The sequence below is a fragment of the Mustela nivalis genome (genome assembly GCF_964662115.1).
Source record: "Mustela nivalis genome assembly, chromosome: 6".
Lineage (NCBI taxonomy): Eukaryota > Metazoa > Chordata > Mammalia > Carnivora > Mustelidae > Mustela > Mustela nivalis.
This window is the reverse complement of record NC_139025.1, coordinates 77,365,556-77,386,191: the sequence shown is the minus strand read 5'-3', so window position 1 is coordinate 77,386,191 and position 20,636 is coordinate 77,365,556. Positions and strand designations below refer to the sequence as shown.

The 20,636-nt window shown below is 41.5% G+C and overlaps 2 protein-coding genes across 4 annotated transcripts in view; one reads left to right on the top strand and one right to left on the bottom strand.

Moving 5' to 3' along the window:
• GABPB1 (GA binding protein transcription factor subunit beta 1) overlaps window positions 1–20,636 on the bottom strand; it is a 975,210-nt gene that overhangs the window by 798,728 nt on the left and 155,846 nt on the right. The window lies entirely within an intron of this gene.
• SLC27A2 (solute carrier family 27 member 2) overlaps window positions 14,739–20,636 on the top strand; it is a 45,678-nt gene continuing 39,780 nt past the window's right edge. Inside the window, exon 1 of the mRNA XM_082734786.1 lies at window positions 14,739–15,435. Within this exon, the coding sequence (XP_082590912.1) occupies window positions 14,958–15,435 (478 nt within the window). The 5' untranslated portion in view covers window positions 14,739–14,957. The remainder of the gene's footprint in view (window positions 15,436–20,636) is intronic.

Here is a 20,636-nt window from a genome sequence, read left to right as displayed (position 1 = left end):
TGTGCTATATTTCCCTAATGCTGTTTTGCAATCAGTAAACTTACTCTTGGCTGGATGTTCTTGCTGATCTTCTGCAGGAGGGGCCTGTTGCAGTGATTCTGAAGTGTCTTTGCTGGAGAGTGAACTGCACCCCCTTTGCCAGGAGCCAGGCTAAGTAATCTGAGTGGTTTCCATCTTGGGAGTTTTTGTTCCCTGAACACTTTCTGTAGCGCTTTGGAGGACGGGAATGAAAATGGCGGCCTCCCAATCTCTGGCCCCATAGGAGCTGAGAGCTTGGGTCCCCACTCCACAATGTGCCCTGAGAGAAAAGCCATCAATCCCTCCTGTCTTCCTGGTGTCTAGCCATGCTCTGGGCTCACCTGGCCTATGACTGAGCATTTCTATCTCTGGCACACGGCCCTGTTTGGAATCTCCAACTCAGCAGATTCCTGCCAAGCACTCTGGCGCCATCCTCCCAGGGGAAAAAGTAGGGGGAGGGGAAGGGGAGTCTCCCAGATCCGCCACTTGTGGGGCCCCTGCTCAAAGAGCAGTGGCCTGACTGTGCCTCAGATTGGGATTTATGACAACCCCAAGCTGAGAGCCTCCTCCCCAATCTGATACCTGGGACCTCTGCTGCACTCAGACCCCCTTGGTTTTTCTGTGATTCCAAAGGTCCTAGGACCACACTGTTCCAGCAAGTGTTCCACCCCCCCACCCCCCATCCCCCACCCTCGCTTAGCCACTGAAGCAACATTCCTCTATAGAGCAGACTTTTTAAAGTTCTCATTTTGTGCTCTGCTACTCTCTCAATTGCCAGCAGCCAGCTCCTCCCCCACAGTCTATCTTACCATCAATTCAGATTCACTTCTCCGCATGTCCTATCTTCCGGAAAGTAGTTGCTTTTCTGTTCCTAGAATTGCTGCTTTTCTTCTCTTCAATCTCTTATTCAGTTTGTAGATGTTCAGAATGGCTTGATAACTGTCTAGCTGAATTCCTGAGACAGGATGGAATTTAGATCTCATACTCCTCTGCCATCTAGCCTGATATAAATAAATGCTTTTTCAAGGCCAATTTTTCTCCCCATCTTCTGCCCCACCACTCTCCTCACCCATTCTTTTTGTTTCTCTTTCTTTTTGTCACAGGTGCCCTTAGACACCTCATTGGTATCCCAGAATATAAAATGGCCCATCATTGGGAACTTCCTTGAACTTGGGGGCTTTGTGCCAGAGGACAATATTTCTATTCAGCCAAAACTGATTTGTAAGAACCACAATAAAGAGAAATTAAAATGCTTTTTGTAAAAATGAAAAAAAAAAAAGAACAAGGAAAAAAATGAAAAATACATATGCTATGCTACCTTCTATAAGAAAGAAGGTGAGGGGCGCCTGGGTGGCTCAGTGGATTAAGCCTCTGCCTTCAGCTCAGGTCATGATCCCAGGGTCCTGGGATCAAGCCCCCATCGGGCTCTCTGCTCAGCAGGGAATCTGCTTCCCCCCTCTCTCTCTCTGCCTGCCTCTCTGCCTACTTGTGATGTCTGTCAAATAAATAAATAAAATCTTTAATTAAAAAAAAAAAGAAAGAAGATGAAATAAAAAAAAAATACACCATACATCAAGTGAATCTCAATACAACTGGGGGCAAAAATATGGGCTTATTTATGCAAAATGAAATGCAGGGAAAATAAACTAGAAACCTAAAGGGAAAAGATGAGAAAGAGTGGGAAAGATAGGGGAAACAATGGAACAAAGCTGATCAAATTTTTATCATATTATTCATAGAATTTTGACTTTTGAACCATGTAAATGTTTTCATTTCCAAAATACAAAATTAAATCCAAAGGTTGAATTGATTCTAAACTGAACAGAAACAGAAACAAACCAGTATAAGTATGATCACATCAATAGCATGACCACTTGCTATGATAATTCCAAGTAATCTTTGAAGGCTAAACTAATTTTCCATCAGGTGGTGTTCTAAGGATAGATAATAAGAGCTGCACGAAAACTTTGAATGCAACTCAATAAGTTTGTTGTTGGCGGTGGTATTGATCTGATAATTCTGAAAACAATTTTCCAAATATAGATATATTGATGTTGGGAACCAGTTTTCTCCACTGTGGGAGATTTTTGTTTAAAATATGGAACAGGGGAAGAAGAAGCAAACCCTATGGCATTGGATTAAGGAATTAGTGATAGCACTACAAATTCATGGTTTTAAAAAGTATGTATTTCCTAGCTTCATACATTGAAAGATCCTAGAAGCAATGACTCTTCTGTAGCAAAGAGTATACTTTGTATCCTGATCTCAGCATCTAAATACCAAAATCCAACAGAAAGAAGCAGGATTACATAGAAAAAAAAAAAATGGCTGATTCCAGGGCTAGGTCAGGGAAAATACAATGTGACTTGGGACATGCTCAAAGACTGATAGGAAACATAAAAGAACATGGCAACCAGCAAAAATAAACAAATGAAAAGAATTATAAAATGTCGAACTTTTTAAAAGTCCATGAGTCTATACCCCTCCTTAAAAAGAGAGGAAAAGGGGCATCCGGGTGGCTCAGATGTTTGGGCATCTGCCTTCAGCTCAGGTCATGATCCCCGGGTCCTGGGATGGAGTCCTACATCGGGCTCCCTGTTCAGTGAGGAGCCTGCTTCTCCCTCTGCCTCTCTCTCTCTCTCTCTCTCTCTCTCTCTGACAAAATCTTTTAAAAAAATGAGAGAGGAAAAGAGAAAGGATGCCAATAAATGCATGTGGAAGGAGTGATCTGCAGCCAAGAATACTCTATCCAGCAAGGTTATCATTCAGAATAGGAGAGATGAAGAGTTTCTCAGACAAACAAAAACTAAAGAAGTTCATGACTACTAGCCCAGCACTTCAAGAAATTTTAAAGATTCTTTGAGTGCAAAACAGAGACCAAATGTGACAGACAAGATCAGAGAAAATCTCCTGAAATACATATGTATCAATAATTACTTTGAATGTAAATGGACTAAAAGCTCCAATAAAAAGACATAGGGTGTCAGAATAAATTTTTTAAAAAAAGATCTATCTATATGCTGCCTACAAGAGATTCCTTTTAGACCTAAAAACACCTACAGACTGAAAACAAGGGGATGGAGAAATATTTATCATAAAAATTGATGTTAAAAGAAAGAGTAAGAATACTTATATTGGACAAACTAGAATTTTTTGTTCTTGTATTTTTTTCTCCTGCTTTGTTATCAGATTAGTACTGGCCTTCTAGAATGATTTTGGATGTGTTCCCTCTATTCCATTATTTGTATATTTTGATTGTCATTTGTAATAATTTGTCATTAATTGTTTAAATGTTGGGTAGAATTCACCAATGAAACCATGTGACCCTGGGCTTTTCTGTGCTGGAAGGTTTTTGATTCCTAATTCAACTTTCTTTTAAGATTTTATTTATTTATTCATGAGGGACAGAGAGAGAAGGAGGCAGAGACAGAGGGAGAAGCAGGCTCCCCAAGGAGCAAGGAGCCAGATTCGGGACTCAATCTGAGGACCCCCGGGATCATCACCTGAGCTGAAGGCAGATGCTTAACCATCTGAGCCACCCATGTACCCCCTAATTCAACTTCCATGCTTGTTATCAGTCTAAAAAGATTTCCTCCTTCCTGGATTGAAGATTCAGGATTCAATCATGTTAACCTGTGCGTTTTTAGGAATTATCTGGTTTTTTTTTCTTAAGTTATCTGATTTGTTAGTATGTAATTATCACGTTATGTATTTCTGTGATTATCTGTCGTATTGCTTTTGCTTCCATTTCTCATTTTGGTTCTTGAGACTTTTTTTTTTCTTAGTTAATGTAATTAAAACATTGTCAATTTTATCTTTTAAAAAAACTGGTCATTACTCTCAATGTTATGTTATTTGTTAATCTGGTCCCTATTTCATTTATTTCTCATTTTTCTTTATTATTTTCTTTCTCTACTAGATATCAGCTGAATTTCTTCTTTTTCTAGTTCCTCGTGGTATAATGTTATCTGCTTGAACTTTATTTTATTTTATTTTTATTTTTTTAAAGATTTTTTTAATTTATTTGACACAGAGAGAGAGCACAAGCAGGCAGCGTGGCAGGCAGAGGGAGTAAGAGAAGCAGGCTCCCTGCTGAGCAAGGAGCTCAACACGGGACTCAATCCCAGGACCCTGGGATCATGACAGCAGCCGCTTAACTGACTGAGCCAACCAAGCATCCCTGAACTTTTTTAATATAAGCGTTTATAGCATAAACTTCACTCCAACATCTGCTTTTGTTGCATCCCATAGGTTTTAGAATATTGTGCTTTCTTTTTCTTTTGTTTTGAGACATATTTTGATATGTTGTTTGATTTCCTACTTGGTCCATTGCTTGTGCAGTAGAGTGTTGTTTAATTTTAATGTATTAAATACTTAATATTTATAGATTTTCCTACTTTATGTTATTAATCTTTTGTTTTTCACCACTATGGGTGGAAAAGATTTTTAGAATAATTTGTCTTCAAAAATTTGTAATATTTATTACATCTTTCTTTTTCTTTCTTTTAAATCATTGAATACTTTTTTCCATTTTTATTTTATTTTGTTTTTTTATTAACATATAATGTATTATTAGCCCCAGTGGTACAGGTCTCTGAATTGTCAGGTTTACAATTGTCAGATTCACATCACTCACCATAGCACATACCCTCCCCAATGTCCATAACCCAACTACCCTGTCCCTATACCCCTCCCCCAGCAATCCTGTTTGTTTTGTGAGATTAAGGGTCTCTTATGGTTTGTCTCCCTCCCTATCCCACCTTGTTTCATTTTTTCATTCCCTACTTCCCAAACCCCACTTTGCCTCTCAAATTCTTCATATCAGGGAGATCATACAATAATGGTCTTTCTCTGATTGACTTATTTCACTCAGCATAATACCCTCTAGTTCCATCCACATTGTTGCAAATGGCAAGATTTCATTTCTTTTGATGACTGCATAGTATTCCACTATATATATATATATACATATATATATATATACACACCATATCTTATTATATATCTTTCTATGTGATCTAACAGGAAATTCTTCTGTGTGTACTTGAAGAAATGTGCATTTCATTTTTCTTGAGTGGAATTTTTTAAAATATTTTATTTATTTATTTATTTGACAGAAGGTGAGCAAGAGAGCAGAAGTGGGGGAAGCAACAGAGGGAGAGGGAGAAGCAGGTTCCCCACTGAGCAGGGAGCCTGATGTGGGGCTCGATCCACTGGCCGAGATGAAGGCAGAAGCTTAACCAACTGAGCCACCCAGGTGCCCCTGAAATGTTTTATATAGATATCTTTAAAACCATGTATTCTGGGGGCTCCTGGGTGGCTCAGTGGGTTAAAGCCTCTGCCTTTGGCTCAGGTCATGATCCCAGGGTCCTGGGATGGACCCCCACACCGGCCCCCTACTTAACAGGGAGCCTGCTTCCCTCTCTCTCTCTGCCTGCCTCTCTGCCTACTTGTGATTTCTGTCTGTCAAATAAACAAATAAAATCTTTAATTTAAAAAAAAATGTATTCTGAAGTATGCTTCCAGTAAAATGTTCTTCTTGACATGAAAATTGGGGGCTCCCTGCTCAGTGGGAAGTCTGCTTCTCCCTCTCCCTCTGTTGCTCCCCCAGCTTGTTCTCTCTGTAAAATAAAATCTTCTTTTAAATTTTTAAAAATTAGTGCTGTGAAGTGTGTAAACCTGGCAATTCACAGACCTGTACCCCTGGGGATAATAATACATTATATGTTTATAAAAAAAATAAAAATTAAAAAAAAGAAATAGTACCTGAAAAAATTTTTAAATTAATTAATTAATACTAAATAAATACATAAATAATAGGGGCACATGGATGGCTCAGTGGGTTAAGCCTCTGCCTTCAGCTCAGGTCATGGTCTCAGGGTCCTGGGATCGAGTCCCGCATCGGGCTCTCTGCTCAGCAGGGAGCCTACTTCCCCTTCTCTCTCTGCCTGCCTCTCTGCCTACTTATGATCTCTGTCTGTCAAATAAATAAATAAAATCTTCTTTTAAAAAATTGTTTAAAAAAAAATAAAAACTAATAACTTTAACTGAGATTCTATGTTTAAAATAAAGCATATCAGAGGGGAAGTGGGAAAGGATGGGTGAAATAGGTAAAAGGGATTAAAAGTACATTTATCATGATGAGCACTGAATAATATATAGAATTACTGAATCACTATTTTATACACCTGAAAGTAATATAACACTGTATGTTAACTATTAAAGTAAATTAAAGTAATTTAAATTAATTAAAGTATTAATTACTTTAAAGTAATTAGTACTTTAATTAATTACTTTAAAGTAATTAGTACTTTAATTAATTTAAATTATAATTAACTATTATATAATTATATAATTAATTAATTTGATTGATTACTTTAAAGTGATTAAAGTATTAATTACTTTAAAGAATTAAAGTAAAAAAATACTTTAAAAAAGGAAAAAAGAAAAAGAAAATGCTAGACACCAATAAATATATAAATAAATAAATAAACAGACTAACTAAATCCATGAGTCTATACCCATCCTTAAAAAGAAGAGAGGAAAAGAAAAAGAAAGGATGCCAACCGATGCTTGTAGTAGGAATGATAGAAATAGAAAACCATCCTTTTAGAACCACTGTAGTAATAATAGATTCAGGCAAGAATCATCAAAGTGAGCTTAAATCACTGAGTGAAAAAATGGGGCATAAAGGAATATTTATACAGTCTGAAAGTATTGCTTCCCAAAATATATATGAATCACAAATAAAAATACAACGAATCTGGCAGTTAGCACTTTGACTAAGTGATCCATCTTAATACCAGACTTACTAATGGGACAATCCAACAGCAGTTGCCTCTTGATATGACACACTGAGGATACAAGTCACTTCTGTGGTATTCCTGTGAAAACTTCACAACCTGAGTCTAACCTTGAGGAAATATCAAGTAAATCCAAACCAAAGAACATTCTATAAAATGTCTGGCCTGAAATCCAAAAATTTCAATGTCAAAAAAGCCTTAAAAAAAGCTAGAGAGCTGCTCTTGATTAAAGGAAACAAAATAGACAGATAACTAACTACAACATGTGTGATCCTTGATTATCTCTTGGGTGATTATAAAATTCTAATAAAAGGTATTATTGAGATAACTGGGGATATTTGAATAAAGTCTCATGTTAGGGGATAATATTAAATATATTAGATGATAGAATTGTATCAATTTTAAATTTCCCAAGTGTTATATCTCTATTTTAGATACACAAGAGCAAGCTCTTGTTTTTATAAGATACAGGCTGAAGTATTTAGGAATAAAAAAATCACAATATCTACGACTATCTCTGAAAGGGTTTGACATGATCTTATCCATAAATATTTTGTGTGTATCTCAAAAATATAAAAGTACCCCTGGGGATAAAAATATATGTTTATAAAAAATAAAAAGTTAAAAAATATATATATAAAAGCACCTTAAAAAATAACGACATGACACGCAGTTTTTAAAGCTTCCCTGGAGGGGTGCCTGGGTGGCTCAGCGAGTTGGGCCTCTGCCTTCAGCTCAGGTCATGGTCTTGAGGTTCTAGGGTCTTGGCAGAGAGCCTGCTTCCCTCTCTCTCTCTCTCTGCCTGCCTCTCTGCTTACTTGTGATCTCTGTCAAATAAATGAGTAAAATCTTTAAAATAAATAAATAAATAAATAAACAAACTTCCCTGGTAATTCTATTGTCCAACTATAGATCAATACTATATAAATGATAAGCAAAACTAATCTCAGAAGTCAAATCTGATCATTTGGTCATGGCATCTTAGAGCACTGTGTTAACAAAAAAAAAGAAACAAAACAAAACATTATGATATATGCTTAGGCTCAACCAAAGAGAATGCTAAGATTGACTGGCTAGGTCTGTCTTGGTATTCAGAAGGTTCCTGTATATTATCTGGGTCACATTATAAACATGAAACAGGGATGACACAAAAGAGCAAGGTACAGTCTAGAAGATGAAAAGGAGAGTCTAACGTCACTAGTGGAGTTCTGAATCTATCTTAGATAACTGACTTCCCGAGTCTTTTTTTTTTTAAGATTTTATTTTTATCTATTTGACAGACAGAGATCACGAGTAGGCAGAGAGGCAGGCAGAGAGTGAGGAGGAAGCAGGCCCCCTGCTGAGCAGAGAGCCCGATTCGGGACTCGATCCCAGGACCCTGAGATCATGACCCGAGCCAAAGGCAGAGGCTTTAACCCACTGAGCCACCCAGGTGCCCCCTGACTTCTCCAGTCTTGAAGAAATCAGGACCAGACTTATTTTCCTAGTTACTATGACTAACATTATAGTGAAACAAAAGTCAGGTGTGGTGGGGGGAGGGGTGCATGTATATGCATTAAGCTTTGAACTCTTTGATCATAACAAACTCCACTCATGTGGGTAGGAAAGAACCATAGGGAGGAGCTCTTTAGAGTAACAGCCATTTTTTTTTTTTAATGTATGAGTAGATGGGGACTATCAGCAGAAATGAAAATGATAATAAAGAGTCAAATGGAAGTGCTAGAAATAAAAAACACAATACCAGAAATGTAGAATTATTTAGATAGACTTATTACAGCTGAGGGAAAAAAAAAACTCAGTAAAACTTGAAGATAGCTCAAGAAATTATACAAACTGAAACACAAAGAGAAAAAAGTGAATAAAAAACTGTGCATCCAAAAACTGTTCCACAATATCAAATGGCCCAATATATGAATAACTGGAGTCATAGGAAAAAAGGAAGGGAAAGAGGGAGGGAGGGAAAATAGGGCAGAAAAAATATTTGAAGAGATAATGACCAAGAAATTTTCCAAAATTATGAACGACATCAAACCATAGACCCAGAAGTTTACAGAATCCCAGAGAGGATAAATTAAACACACACACACACACACACACACACACACACACACACACTGAGTCTAACTGCTGAAAACCAAAAATAAAGAGAAAATCTTCAAGATATCCAGAAAAAATAAATAAACTATGTACAAAGAAACAAAGAATTACAGCAGTCAGAAACGATGCAAGCCAGAAGACAAGAAAGTGGCATCTTGAAAGTACCAGAGAATTAAACTAACATACAAGCCTTCTTTACCCAGGGAAAATACCATTCAAACTTGAAGGTTAAATAAAGACTTTTTCAGAAAAACTAAAGCTGAAGTAATTCATTGCCAGAATAGCTACAACTCAAGAAATGTTAGAGGAAGCTCTTCAGGCAAAAGGACTGTAACATCAGATAAAAACTTGAATCTACACAAATAATGTTGCCATGTACGTAAATGCTAAATTATGAATTATAATTTATTAGTTAAAAGAAGTTAGTTTTCCACAACAGCTGTATGTAGTAGTCAGAAGAACTCAATGAAGACATTTTAATATGAAATTAGCAGAAAGATAAATTAAGCTAATTAATGTGTTTTACCGTTTCCATAGTCCCTTTAGAGGAAAACTGCTGAGTCTCTATGAGTAAGACTTAAGTACAGGGACCATGTTTATGTAATGAATCAGAAGACTCCATTGGCCTCTCTATTCCCAGCTCCATGTGTGCCCACAAATCACACAGCTGATTGGACCAGGACTATGCACCTTCCTCAATTACAGGAATTTATAAGCTGGAAAGCAGCCCCTGGATATATAAGAATTCTAGATAGTCGTGTTTTCGGTAATTTTGGGGTCTACGAGATCTACTCAAGAATACGAGCTAGAGGGATGCCTGGGTGGCTCAGTGGGTTAAAGCCTCTGCCTTCAGCTCAGGTCATGATCCTGGGGTCCTGGGATCGAGCCCCGCATCGGGCTCTCTGCTCAGCAGGGAGCCTGCTTCCCTTCCTCTCTCTCTGCCTGCCTCTGCCTACTTGTGATCTCTGTCAAATAAATAAATAAAATCTTAAAAAAAAAAAAAAAGAATACGAGCTAGAAAACAGGGATATAATTGAACAAAAAGGAAGGTAATGGTGAAAGATCGGCAAGGAGAAGAAAGTAATCACATGTTGTTAGGCAACAGAAGACATGAGTTTAAACAGAATTGATGGGACAGGCAGGAAAAATAATTTACAGAACTGAAGAAAAAAATTGTGGCAGAAACTACAAAACAGGGATAGAGAAAGGCTGAATCACCATGACAGCGGTGATCCATGAGTTTTAAGGTTTGGGGTCAATAAAGTGACCCCAGACTGTGTGGGAAACCAGACTCCCAGATCACAATTTTACTTCCCATGAAGCCTATTACATGAAGATTCTTATGTTCCAGTAAACTCAGTAGGACTTACTTCAGATCTTCATACTTTTTTCTCTTTTGTCAACTGCTGGACTTTTTGACCCACTGTGCCACCCAGTCCTGAGGTAGGAGTCCTAATTTATGTGAAACACGATGTGACTTAGTATATTAGTTGCCTAGGACTACTGTGAAAAATCACCACAAACTCATTGGCTAAAACCACAGAAATTTTTCCTCTCACAGTTCTGGAGGACAGAAATTCAGAACCAAGGTGTTGGCAGGGCTGGTTCCTTCTGAAGGCTCTGGGAGAGAATCCATTCCAGCCCTCTCTATCATCCAGTGGCTGCCCACAAGCTTGGGTATTCCTTGGATTAGAGAGGCATCACTCCAATCTCTGCCTCCATTTTCACATCCCCCTCTCTTCTGTGTATCTTCCCACCTTCCTTTCTCTTCTAAAGACACTTATCATTGGATTAAGGCCCATGCTAGTACAGGACTATCTCACCTCAGGATCCTTAAGTTAATTATTTTCCCAATAAGGTCACATTCACAGATTCTGCAGCTCTACTGAGTAAATTTTTTGTAGGGGGTTGGGGGGTGGGGGGTGGATGAGGAGTCATCATTCACCCATGACACCTAACTCTGAATTGAAAAGAAGGTTTTAGTCCCTGCTCCACAATTAACTTACTTGCTGTGTGTGACCTTTGGCATATTGGTTAACTTCCCTGAATCTTAATTCACTCATCTGAAAATGAGAATACCTGCCCAGCCTTTTTTCCTATGAAGCAGTGTGTATCTAGTACACTTAAAATAAATGCTAAATTAATAAATGAGTGATTGAATAAATGAATTTACCCAGAGGTGTTTGGTTTGCCATTATGAAGCGAATTTCTGGCACTCAGGAGAGAGGTTAGGGCTGCATATGCAGACTCGGAAGTCTGCAGCATCAACAGGAACCAGGGAGACCACCTAGAGAGAAAAACAAAAAAGGTGAAGAAACAACCCTATAAACCTTACCAGTTAAGAATCAGACAAAAAGATACACCTGAAACTAATACAATAAGATGTGTCAACTATACTTCAACTACCAAAAAAAAAAGAACTGGACAAGAAGATAATTCAAGAAAAGGTAAAGTAAGAGCAAAGAAACCAAAAGGTAAAGGTAAAGAATTAACTAACCCACCCAGGGATGTAGAAGAGCAACCGGGAAGGGGCCTTGTGGTTTGTAATGGGATGCTGAAAGGAGAGAGGGCTGTTTAATAAGCAGGAAAAAAATCTTGTGAAACACACATACCATCACTAGAAGCACCAATCATTTCACTAGGACTTTTCCCTCAATTAAAATTCCACCCTAAATCAAAGGCATTCCAGTCAGAACTACTGAGAACAAACACCTTTTTTTCAACTTGTATTTTTTTTTAAGATTTTATTTATTTATTTGACATAGAGAGAGAGATCACAAGCAGGCAGAGCAGCAGGCAGAAAGAGGGGAGAAAGGAGGCTCCCCACCAAGCAGAGAGCCCAACGCGGGGCTCGATCCCAGGACCCTGAGATCATAACCTGAGCTGAAGGCAGAGGCTTTAACCCACTGAGCCTCTCAACTTGTATTTTGTCTTGATTGTGTAGTAAGCAAGCACAACTGGGATGCCAAAAAAAAAAGGAGGAGCCCTGCTCCCTCATGTCTAATGCCAACAACCTATTGTCCCCAGTCTCTCCCCTCTTTCATTTCTCCAAAAGAGGGGCCAATCTCAGCTTATGCCATCCCCACTGATCTTTTACCATTTCCCTCTCTGAATAGCTACACAACTGTAAACCTGTCCCCAAAGGCCACCCATGCTGGCTATTCCACAGGCTATAGTAGGCACCCCTTGTTTCAAGAAACGTGATGGATTCATGGAAGGCAACACAGTTACAGATAACCCTTCTCATAAGCCATTGAATGAGTCAATTACAAAATTCCTATGCATACTAAGTAAAGTCACAAAATGACAGGCTTCATAACATACAAAACACATCCTTGCTGACTATAGCCCCTGTGCATTCACTACCTCAAAGCCTACAAAATTAACACAAGGTACTACCATCAGCATTTTCTGGTAAACTTGAGGTGAGTTAGGTCAGCCAACATGTAATGGACAAGTGTTTGAACCCAGGTCCTCAGACTTCAAGACTCATGCTCTTTTTTATGACTTCATTCTGGAAAACTGAATTCTATGTGGGAAAGGCAAAACTAACAGACACAAAATCAAAAGCCAAGCTGTGTGGTGGGTTTATAAATTCAGGACAAGAAATAGATCCTCATGAGTTCCAAGATGTATAGGATTAACTCTATCCCAGCTTCATGGGTGAGTCCTGATTAGCTTAAAGCAATCAACATTACTGTTCACTAGGCCACAAAGACTGCTCTAGGGATGGGCCCAGAACCCAATCAGAGATTTATTTTTCTTTAAATAAGAACTAAGAAAAAGATTCTTATACTTCTGTCAGAAGTTGACGTGAGAATCATGTAGCCCGAGGGTTGGCAGGCATCTTTGGATATGAGGGAGAGCCTACATGAGAACAGAGCAGGTGGAGCAAAGAAATGGGGGAAGGGAAATGGGGTCCATGTCTTAGCACTTAAGCCACCAATGAAGGCTCATTCGGAGCCTGTCCTACCCCTGGACTCTGACTGAAGTTGCTGCTGAAATTCCTATTTCTACATAAGCCAGTTTGGTCTGGTCTCTTTCACTTGCAACTGAAAAACTGCTGATGCACAAGGCTAGAGTGATCCTCACAATAAGAGGGAAGAAGGGGGCTTTTGCAGTAATCCAGCATTCCGAGAAGTACTATTCAAAGACGTGGCAAGAGAGATCTAGGAGGCTACTGAAGGGACTAGTCAAGGGGACAATGGTGGCATTGGGACGTTAAGGGAGGGCTGGCTCTGAGCTTCAACATGAAAGAAAAGGTGCCCACGAGAATGGTTTCTGTCCTGATCCCGTCTTTGATTAACACTATAAGCCACTCCTCGGGGATAACCAAGACCCCCAACCCATCCCCAGAGATATGATGCAACCAGTCACTCGAGAGTAGCCAGATCTGCCATGAAAGATTCAGAAAAAGACAAGGAAGGAAAGGTTGCTTGAGAAGGTCCCAGGAGTAAAAACAGGGCACTTTAAAAAAAAAAAAAAAAAAAAAAAAAAAAAAAAAAAGGAGCAGGGGAGAAGGAGAGATTGTAATAAAGGAAAAAAAAAAAAAAAAGAAAAGAAGATTTCTGAAAAGATCATGGATGGAAACCTAGAGAATAAGAGGGCAACATATGGTGTGGCTAAGGGAGGGCCCCAGGGCCAAACAGATATTAGTCTCAAAATCCATGCGTCGCTTACTAGCTCTCTTAATTTACCCAAGTGTCCTTTTCCTGTCTGTAAATGAGCACGAAAGTTCCCCCTTTAGATGACTGTGTTGCTCCAAAAATATATATATTACAGGAAAGCCCCTAGCAGAGTGTCTGGCAAGAGTAGGTGTTCATTACTTGTGGCTATCCCCTAAGAATAAGATGATGAATGTAGGAGGACAGGAGAGGAAGAAAGAACACTGCTTTTCTTAGAGATCGATCCTCTTCAGTAGCAAGCAGCAAGTATTCCCTTTACAGAAGCAGCACTAAGGAAAATTAAAAGAGACGATCACACACACACACACACACACACACACACACAGACTTTTGAGAAATGGGAATGTTTACTTAATGTCCTCTGTGTTGCAATATTCTTTGATAGAACCCCTTAGTAAATGTTGAATCAGGCTAACATTAGTTGAAAATCTTCAGCATACAAGAGAGAAAAATCACTTAGAGCAAAATATTAAAAGTCAAACAAGCAAACAAACAGATGAAAGCATAATATCGCCAGCGCTTGATTTCTGCGGGCAGAGTGTGGCCCTGCCTCACGCCCAATCTGGACTGGCTGGGCCGGTCCTTTTACGCACAGCCCAGGAACTGGAATGAGATGGATGTGAAAACCGATAATGCTTCTTTTCAACCTTGAAATCCTCATCACGGGAGACCACCCAGCAACTGGGCTGGGGGAAGGGCGCGGTGGGGGCGGCAAATCTGAAAAACAAAGAGAAATGAGGTGGAAAGCCTCTGGGACCAGGAACGGATGGGTGGGAATCCCACGTGGCGGTAGCACCTGGTACGCGTTACTAATTAATTACCAGACTCTCACATTTATAATGCGCTTTACCGATACTAAGTCACTTCTATAAGGCACTCCGCGGGTGGTAGCAATAAGTTACAGACTACGCCTACATTATCTCCTCTAATCTTCCCAACGTCCTCGAAGTGCGTCTTGTCATCACCATTTGACAAGGAAACTGTGGCTCCTCGGTCACAAGACAGAGACTCGACGTCGCGCCGAGGGACGGCCGAGACCCCGGCGAGCCGCCAAGCCGCCTCCCCGGCCCCGGGAGGACAGCTAGGCGGGCTGGGCGCCCAGGTGGCTGCACACCCACAAGGGGGCGGGGTCAGCCGGCCTCTCCCTCCCGGCGTCCCCGCAGGCCGCACACCGCTCCACTTGCCAGAGAGCCCGCTTTGGTGCCGGCACCCCAGGCGCCCCGCTGTCGCCCCAGTCTCGCCGCGCGCCCCCGCGCAGCCAGCACGCCGTCCGCCCGGAGCCCTCCCCGCCGCCGCGCTGCACGCCCGGAGCGCACCCACTGTCCTCGCGGGGACAGGGGGCCCCACCACCGTCATGCTGCCCGCCATCTGCACGGCACTGGCGGGGCTGCTGCTCCTACCGCTGCTGGTGAACCTTTGCTGCCCCTACTTGTTCCAGGACGTGCGTTTCTTTCTGCGGCTGGCCGGTGTGTCCCAGCGGGTGCGCAGCTACAGGGATAGGCGGCCGGTGCGCACGCTCCTGCACGTCTTTCTGGAGAAAGTGCGCCGGATCCCGCACAAGCCCTTCCTGCTTTACCGAGACGAGACGCTCACCTACGCGCAGGTGGACCGGCGCAGCAACCAAGTGGCGCGGGTGCTGCGGGAGCACCTCGGCCTGCGCCAGGGAGACTGCGTGGCTGTCTTCATGGGCAACGAACCAGCCTACGTGTGGCTGTGGCTGGGGCTGGTCAAACTGGGCTGTGCCATGGCGTGCCTCAACTACAACATCCGCGCGAAGTCCCTGTTGCACTGCTTCCAGTGCTGCGGCGCGAAGGTGCTACTGGCCTCGCCAGGTGAGCCCCGGGGAGCGCCGGCCCTGGCAATGGGCTCCTTCGCGCCGTGACAAACGCTGCTGCATGGTGTAGAGTAGAGCTTTGGAAAGGGAAGTTCAGATACCACCTGGAAGTGTAGAGGAAGGGAATAGCAACCCTTCCTCAGGCTAATGATCTTTAGAACAACCTGTTGTGGAAGCCTGCCAGGCACTGTATTAAGCACTAAGTGTTGCCTTTAATCCTATTAACAGATAGGGTTTACTACACCGGCTTTGTAGATTAAACCAGAGAGGTGACGCCTTACGCCGCCGCAGGTCACACAGCTGGGGGGAGAGGGGTTAACCACAGCTATCTACCTCCAGAGTCCAAGCTCTTAACCAATATTGACAATCTTTGCGTTAAAATGCAGAGTCTTGAAGGTGAATTCCAGAGGATCCAGAGTGTTCTCATCTCTGCTGTTTGATTGGCTATGTGATCACGAGAAAGTCACTTTCCCTCCCTGTCCTTTGGTTTCCTCCTCTAATACAGGGTCTTCACGGATGCTTCCAGCTCTCAAATGCAGTTAGCCTTTCTAGATTCTCACTGCAGAGAGAAGGTTACCGATCTGCTCCCCCAAAAGATTTTAGGGATCTGCTGCAGTGCCCTTATCAGCCCCCATTACATCTGTAGCCAAAGTGACTTCTGGTTTGAGAGTTACCTCTTGCTATGCTTCAGCAAGACCTGAAATGGTAACTTCATGCTCCAGGAGTGACCGGGCCAGGAAGAAACAAAGAATCTGTTACCCACAGGACTGATGGCTTTCCTTCCTAGAGAGGGAATAAGGACTAGGAGTTGCTTCTCACTCTGTCAGTAAGGTCAGTAAGGGGAGGCCCAACCAGATAGGAGCTGAAAGACCTGAAGAAATAGGGAGCTAGGAAGCCCCACCTTTCTGAAATACCTTTCCGTGCCAGCGTCTATGCAGAGCGCTTTTATTACCCCGAGAGATAACATGTCATTACCCTCTATCAGACAGTTGAGAAAACAAACTTAAAATTCCAGCCCAGCTCCATCCAATTTTAAAGCCTGTGAATTGCCCCACATTGTGCTGCCTTCTTCTACATAGATGTTGGGCTAGAGCTGGAATGGATTAAGCATCCTCTGCTCTACCCCCTACGTTTCACAACTAAGGAAACTGAGGCAAGCTAAGCATCTGGCGTAGGGTCACAGAAGGATGTCTGCTCCCTTGTGGGAAATCAAGAAACTTACCCGCGTGTTTCATGTGGTATAAAATAATCCAAAAAATGAAGGCTTTGTATAAATGTTTAAAAACGGGGTCAACTTAACGATAGCCAAGTTATGTAAAGGGGGTGGTCCCTTCAAGAAAATTCCCAGCAATTTCTAGTTGCCTGAGCAAAGAGATAATTTAACTTCTTAGTAACTGGAAGACTCTTAAACCTATTACTTTAGCTTTTGGTTCCAAAGAAAGTTATTATCACAGTGATCTTTTTACCACTGGGCAGGAGACACTTCAATACTGTTTACCTGCATAGTACTTCAGGCTCCCTGTGAGGGACGTCAGGAACTGCAGAGATTGGTTCTGTTGAACAAACAAACACCCTGAAGGGTGATATCAATTGCCCAGAGTCACATAGTGGGTTAGCAACAGAGAGCTGGGGACGGAACCTACATGTTTTGTCCTGTTTTGTTTTGTTCACTTCCAAGGCACTTACTCTACTACACCACCTGAACATCAGTACATAAAAGTGAGACCTATATTGGAAATTTTGGCATGGCTACCATTCACCAGGGTTTGATTCTGTGCTTTGAACTTCAGCCTTAGGGCTTGTAGAGTAGTAAGAGCTCTTGAATTCCCACTAGCTGTCAGATTCTGGAGTCTAGGCAAAAGACCAGCACCGTGGCATTTATCATGAAGATTGATCCCGTTGTCATGAATTTTGGTGAATTTTGATAAAGCTTAACAGGGCTCAACCTGGTCAGGAATATCAGTACCCAATTATAGCTTTGGAATTTACTCTATAGGAGCACCCATCACTCAGAAAATATGACGTTCTCTCTGTAGTACATTTCAGGTCCTTCTCCATAGAAGGGTATGACGGAAGTAATTACATGGAAACATTGCCTTCAGCTATATCCCGTATTGATTTTGTGGTTGATAGAAAACAGGTTTTGGGGCTGATAGTTTTTCAAGCAACTTCCCAAACAGAATTTGAGTGAGATAGGAAAACATGCCAGAGGACCCCCAAAATCGTACATTTTCTCTGTTGCCATCTATGCTAACATTCAGATCATCACTAAATTAGTTCTTCTACTGGAAGGCTATCCTATGTCTCCTTCATCAGCTCACTGGCCAGGCTTACCTACACTGCATGGCTCAGCACAACTGTGAAAGGCTCCCTTTAGGTAGTACTCTTTCACAAGCTCTAATAACTCTTAAAGATACTATTATAAGACTGAGATCCAGAGATCTGTAAAATATTCCAGGTTACTTTTGACCTGGTTTTGCAAGGTTGCCAAAAATAAAATTGGACCTCCTTTGAACAATGGGATGAAGGAAAATGCCTTCAATAACTTTCAAAAGCATTTGTGTCATTATAATGGTAGAGCATTTTGTTATAAAACTAGTGTCAGGACCAAGGAGAAGTCTTTTTTTTTTTTTTTTTTTTTTTGACAGACAGAGATTACAAGTAGACAGAGAGGCAGGTGGGGGGTGGGGGAGGAAGCAGGCTCCCCGCTGAGCAGAGAGCCCAATGTGGGGCTCGATCCCAGGACCCTGAGATCATGACCTGAGCCGAAGGCAGCGGCTTAACCCACTGAGCCACCCAGGTGCCCCAAGGAGAAGTCTTGTCAGACAAACTTGAGGTCAGGTTGAGAAAAGCAGATGAACCAACCATTTAATTTGATAGCAAGAAACGTTACGGAGTCCTTGTACAATTACCTTGTACAATTACAAGGTACAATCTGGTTGCCATGATAGGATAGGGAGAAAAGAAGAGTTCGTTTGTTCAAGGATCTTATAGTCCAGTAAAAGAACTAAGCCACATTCACAAATGACTATGACATCCAGGAGGATGTAAAAAGTATGTTAAGTCTGCTGAGAGAGATACAAAGTGCTGGGGTCGGGGTGGGGGCTGGTGAACAGAGGGCGAACGCTTCTGGGGACATTAACAACTAAGCTTGGCAAGTGCAGTTGGGGACAGGGCGTCCAAGCAAGACAAGCCCAGAAGCAGTTTGCATCAGGTTCATAACATAGATGCTTCATTAGAGTTTTACTTTGTGAGGACAACAGCAGGCTGGACTTAAATAATGGTAATTTTTAAAAGCTGTCTACAGAATGGACTCCACTGTAGAGAAAATAAGGACCCAGAGAATTCAAAGAATGGCCAACAGCAGTGGTCTCACTTCCACGGAGGGAGATGATTTTCCAATACCAACTTTAGCCAAGGGTCAAGGCAGGTACTCATCTCCACTCCTCTCTCTGGGCTGCTCGAGAAGTAACTTAGATGCCTTGCCTCCGTGTACTTTGTCTCAAAGGCTTAGAATTCTCTCCTGTATCTTTGAAGCAGGCCCTAGTACTACCTAGCACGTAGTAGTCACTCAACAAATGTTTGTCAAATTAATGAGTTCCATTATCCTGATTGGCTGTGACTGGCTTTCTTCTCTGAAGTATGAGAACTGTTGGGTCAGGCATGAGGACACGAAAAATGTTGTAAAAAAGTTAAATATATCCCGATTTGAGAAAATCCATTTAGATCCAGTTCCCTCCAAGCCCAGCCTCACTCTACCAGACTTGTTTACCTCGAAGTTTACCTCTGGCAATGGACTGTAGGAGAGAGATGCTCTCATGGGGTCTCATTGCCAGAGAGGAAACTGGTCATGAGCATAGGATGGGCTGGGACTGTAGTCATGAGGGTCTCTGCATAGGATGGTGGAGGATAAAAGCCTAGGCATCAAATGAGTAACGTACTCGGGGTCTGGACAGAGAGCTAGCTTAAAGAGGCTCTCTAAAATTTTTCTTCATGCCCTGCTCATAACTAAAGGTTGCAAGGGGGGTTGTCTATCTCCATTCAAAATAAACTATCAGGTTTAAACTACCAGGTATTTGCAAACACTAACAGCTCTTTTTCTTTAGAAACAAGAAGGGAGTGAAGGTGTGAAAACAAAAGCCACTTTAAATCAGGTGTTATTGTTATTGAAACTGAAGAAGGTTAGAGTTCAGATTATTCTGCACCTTGAATATAAGTGGCCAGTATCTGAAAAGGACCTTCCCACAACCTCTGACCAAAAATAAGGAAGCAGATAGCTGGTAGATAGGTGGCAGGGTTGCTTATGGATACCAATTATGTAAGTCCTGATATGACCTGACAGCCTCCTAATCAAAGAATTAACCTTGATTCCAGGGCTATTTAGAAAGCAAGGGTTCCCATAAGTAAGAACTTTAAGAGAAACGAAAATAGTATTAAGAAGTTACATACATGTTGGGGCACCTGGGTGGCTCAGTCAGTTAAAGCCTCTGTCTTGGGCTCGGGTCATGATCCCAGGGTCCTGGAATGGAGCCCCGCATCGGGCTCTCCAATCAGCGGGGAGCCTGCTTCCTCCTCTCTCTCTCTCTCTCTCTCTCTCTCTCTGCCTGCCTCTCTGCCTACTTGTGATCTCTGTCTGTCAAATAAATAAATAAAATCTTTAAAAAAAAAAAAAAAAGAAGTTATATACATGCATAAAGGTAAGATGAGTGTTTATTTCTCTGGTAAAGATTAACCTATTCCAGGTGGGGCTTAACCTTCATTAAACGTGTTTCTGACCTTAGGGAGATTTGTATTGTGTGGGGCAGGGGGAGTGGTAGATGCATGCCTCTATCTGCAGGGTGTTGACATATAGACCAGACTGTAGGTTATTAAATGCTGTAATTTCCAAACTGCCGATGTTAAAAATGCAAAATCGCGGTTACAAATGGCATTAGAAAACCTGCTTTCAGACTGTCTCCAAAGATTGTTAAGAACCAGTTTGTGCTTCAGTTGCCTTTTTGAGTGAAGAAAAGATAAGCCTTCAATCCTGACTTGTGCAGCTACCAACCATTTCACAATCATCCTGAGATTTTTATCAAAACACGTTTCCTTTCACGCCTCCTTTTCAGATCCTACTTTGTTGAAATAAGCATTTGGAGAGTTTTCTGACTCAGTCAGATACTCATTCAAGGAGACAATCGAGTAGCAGAACTAGCTACT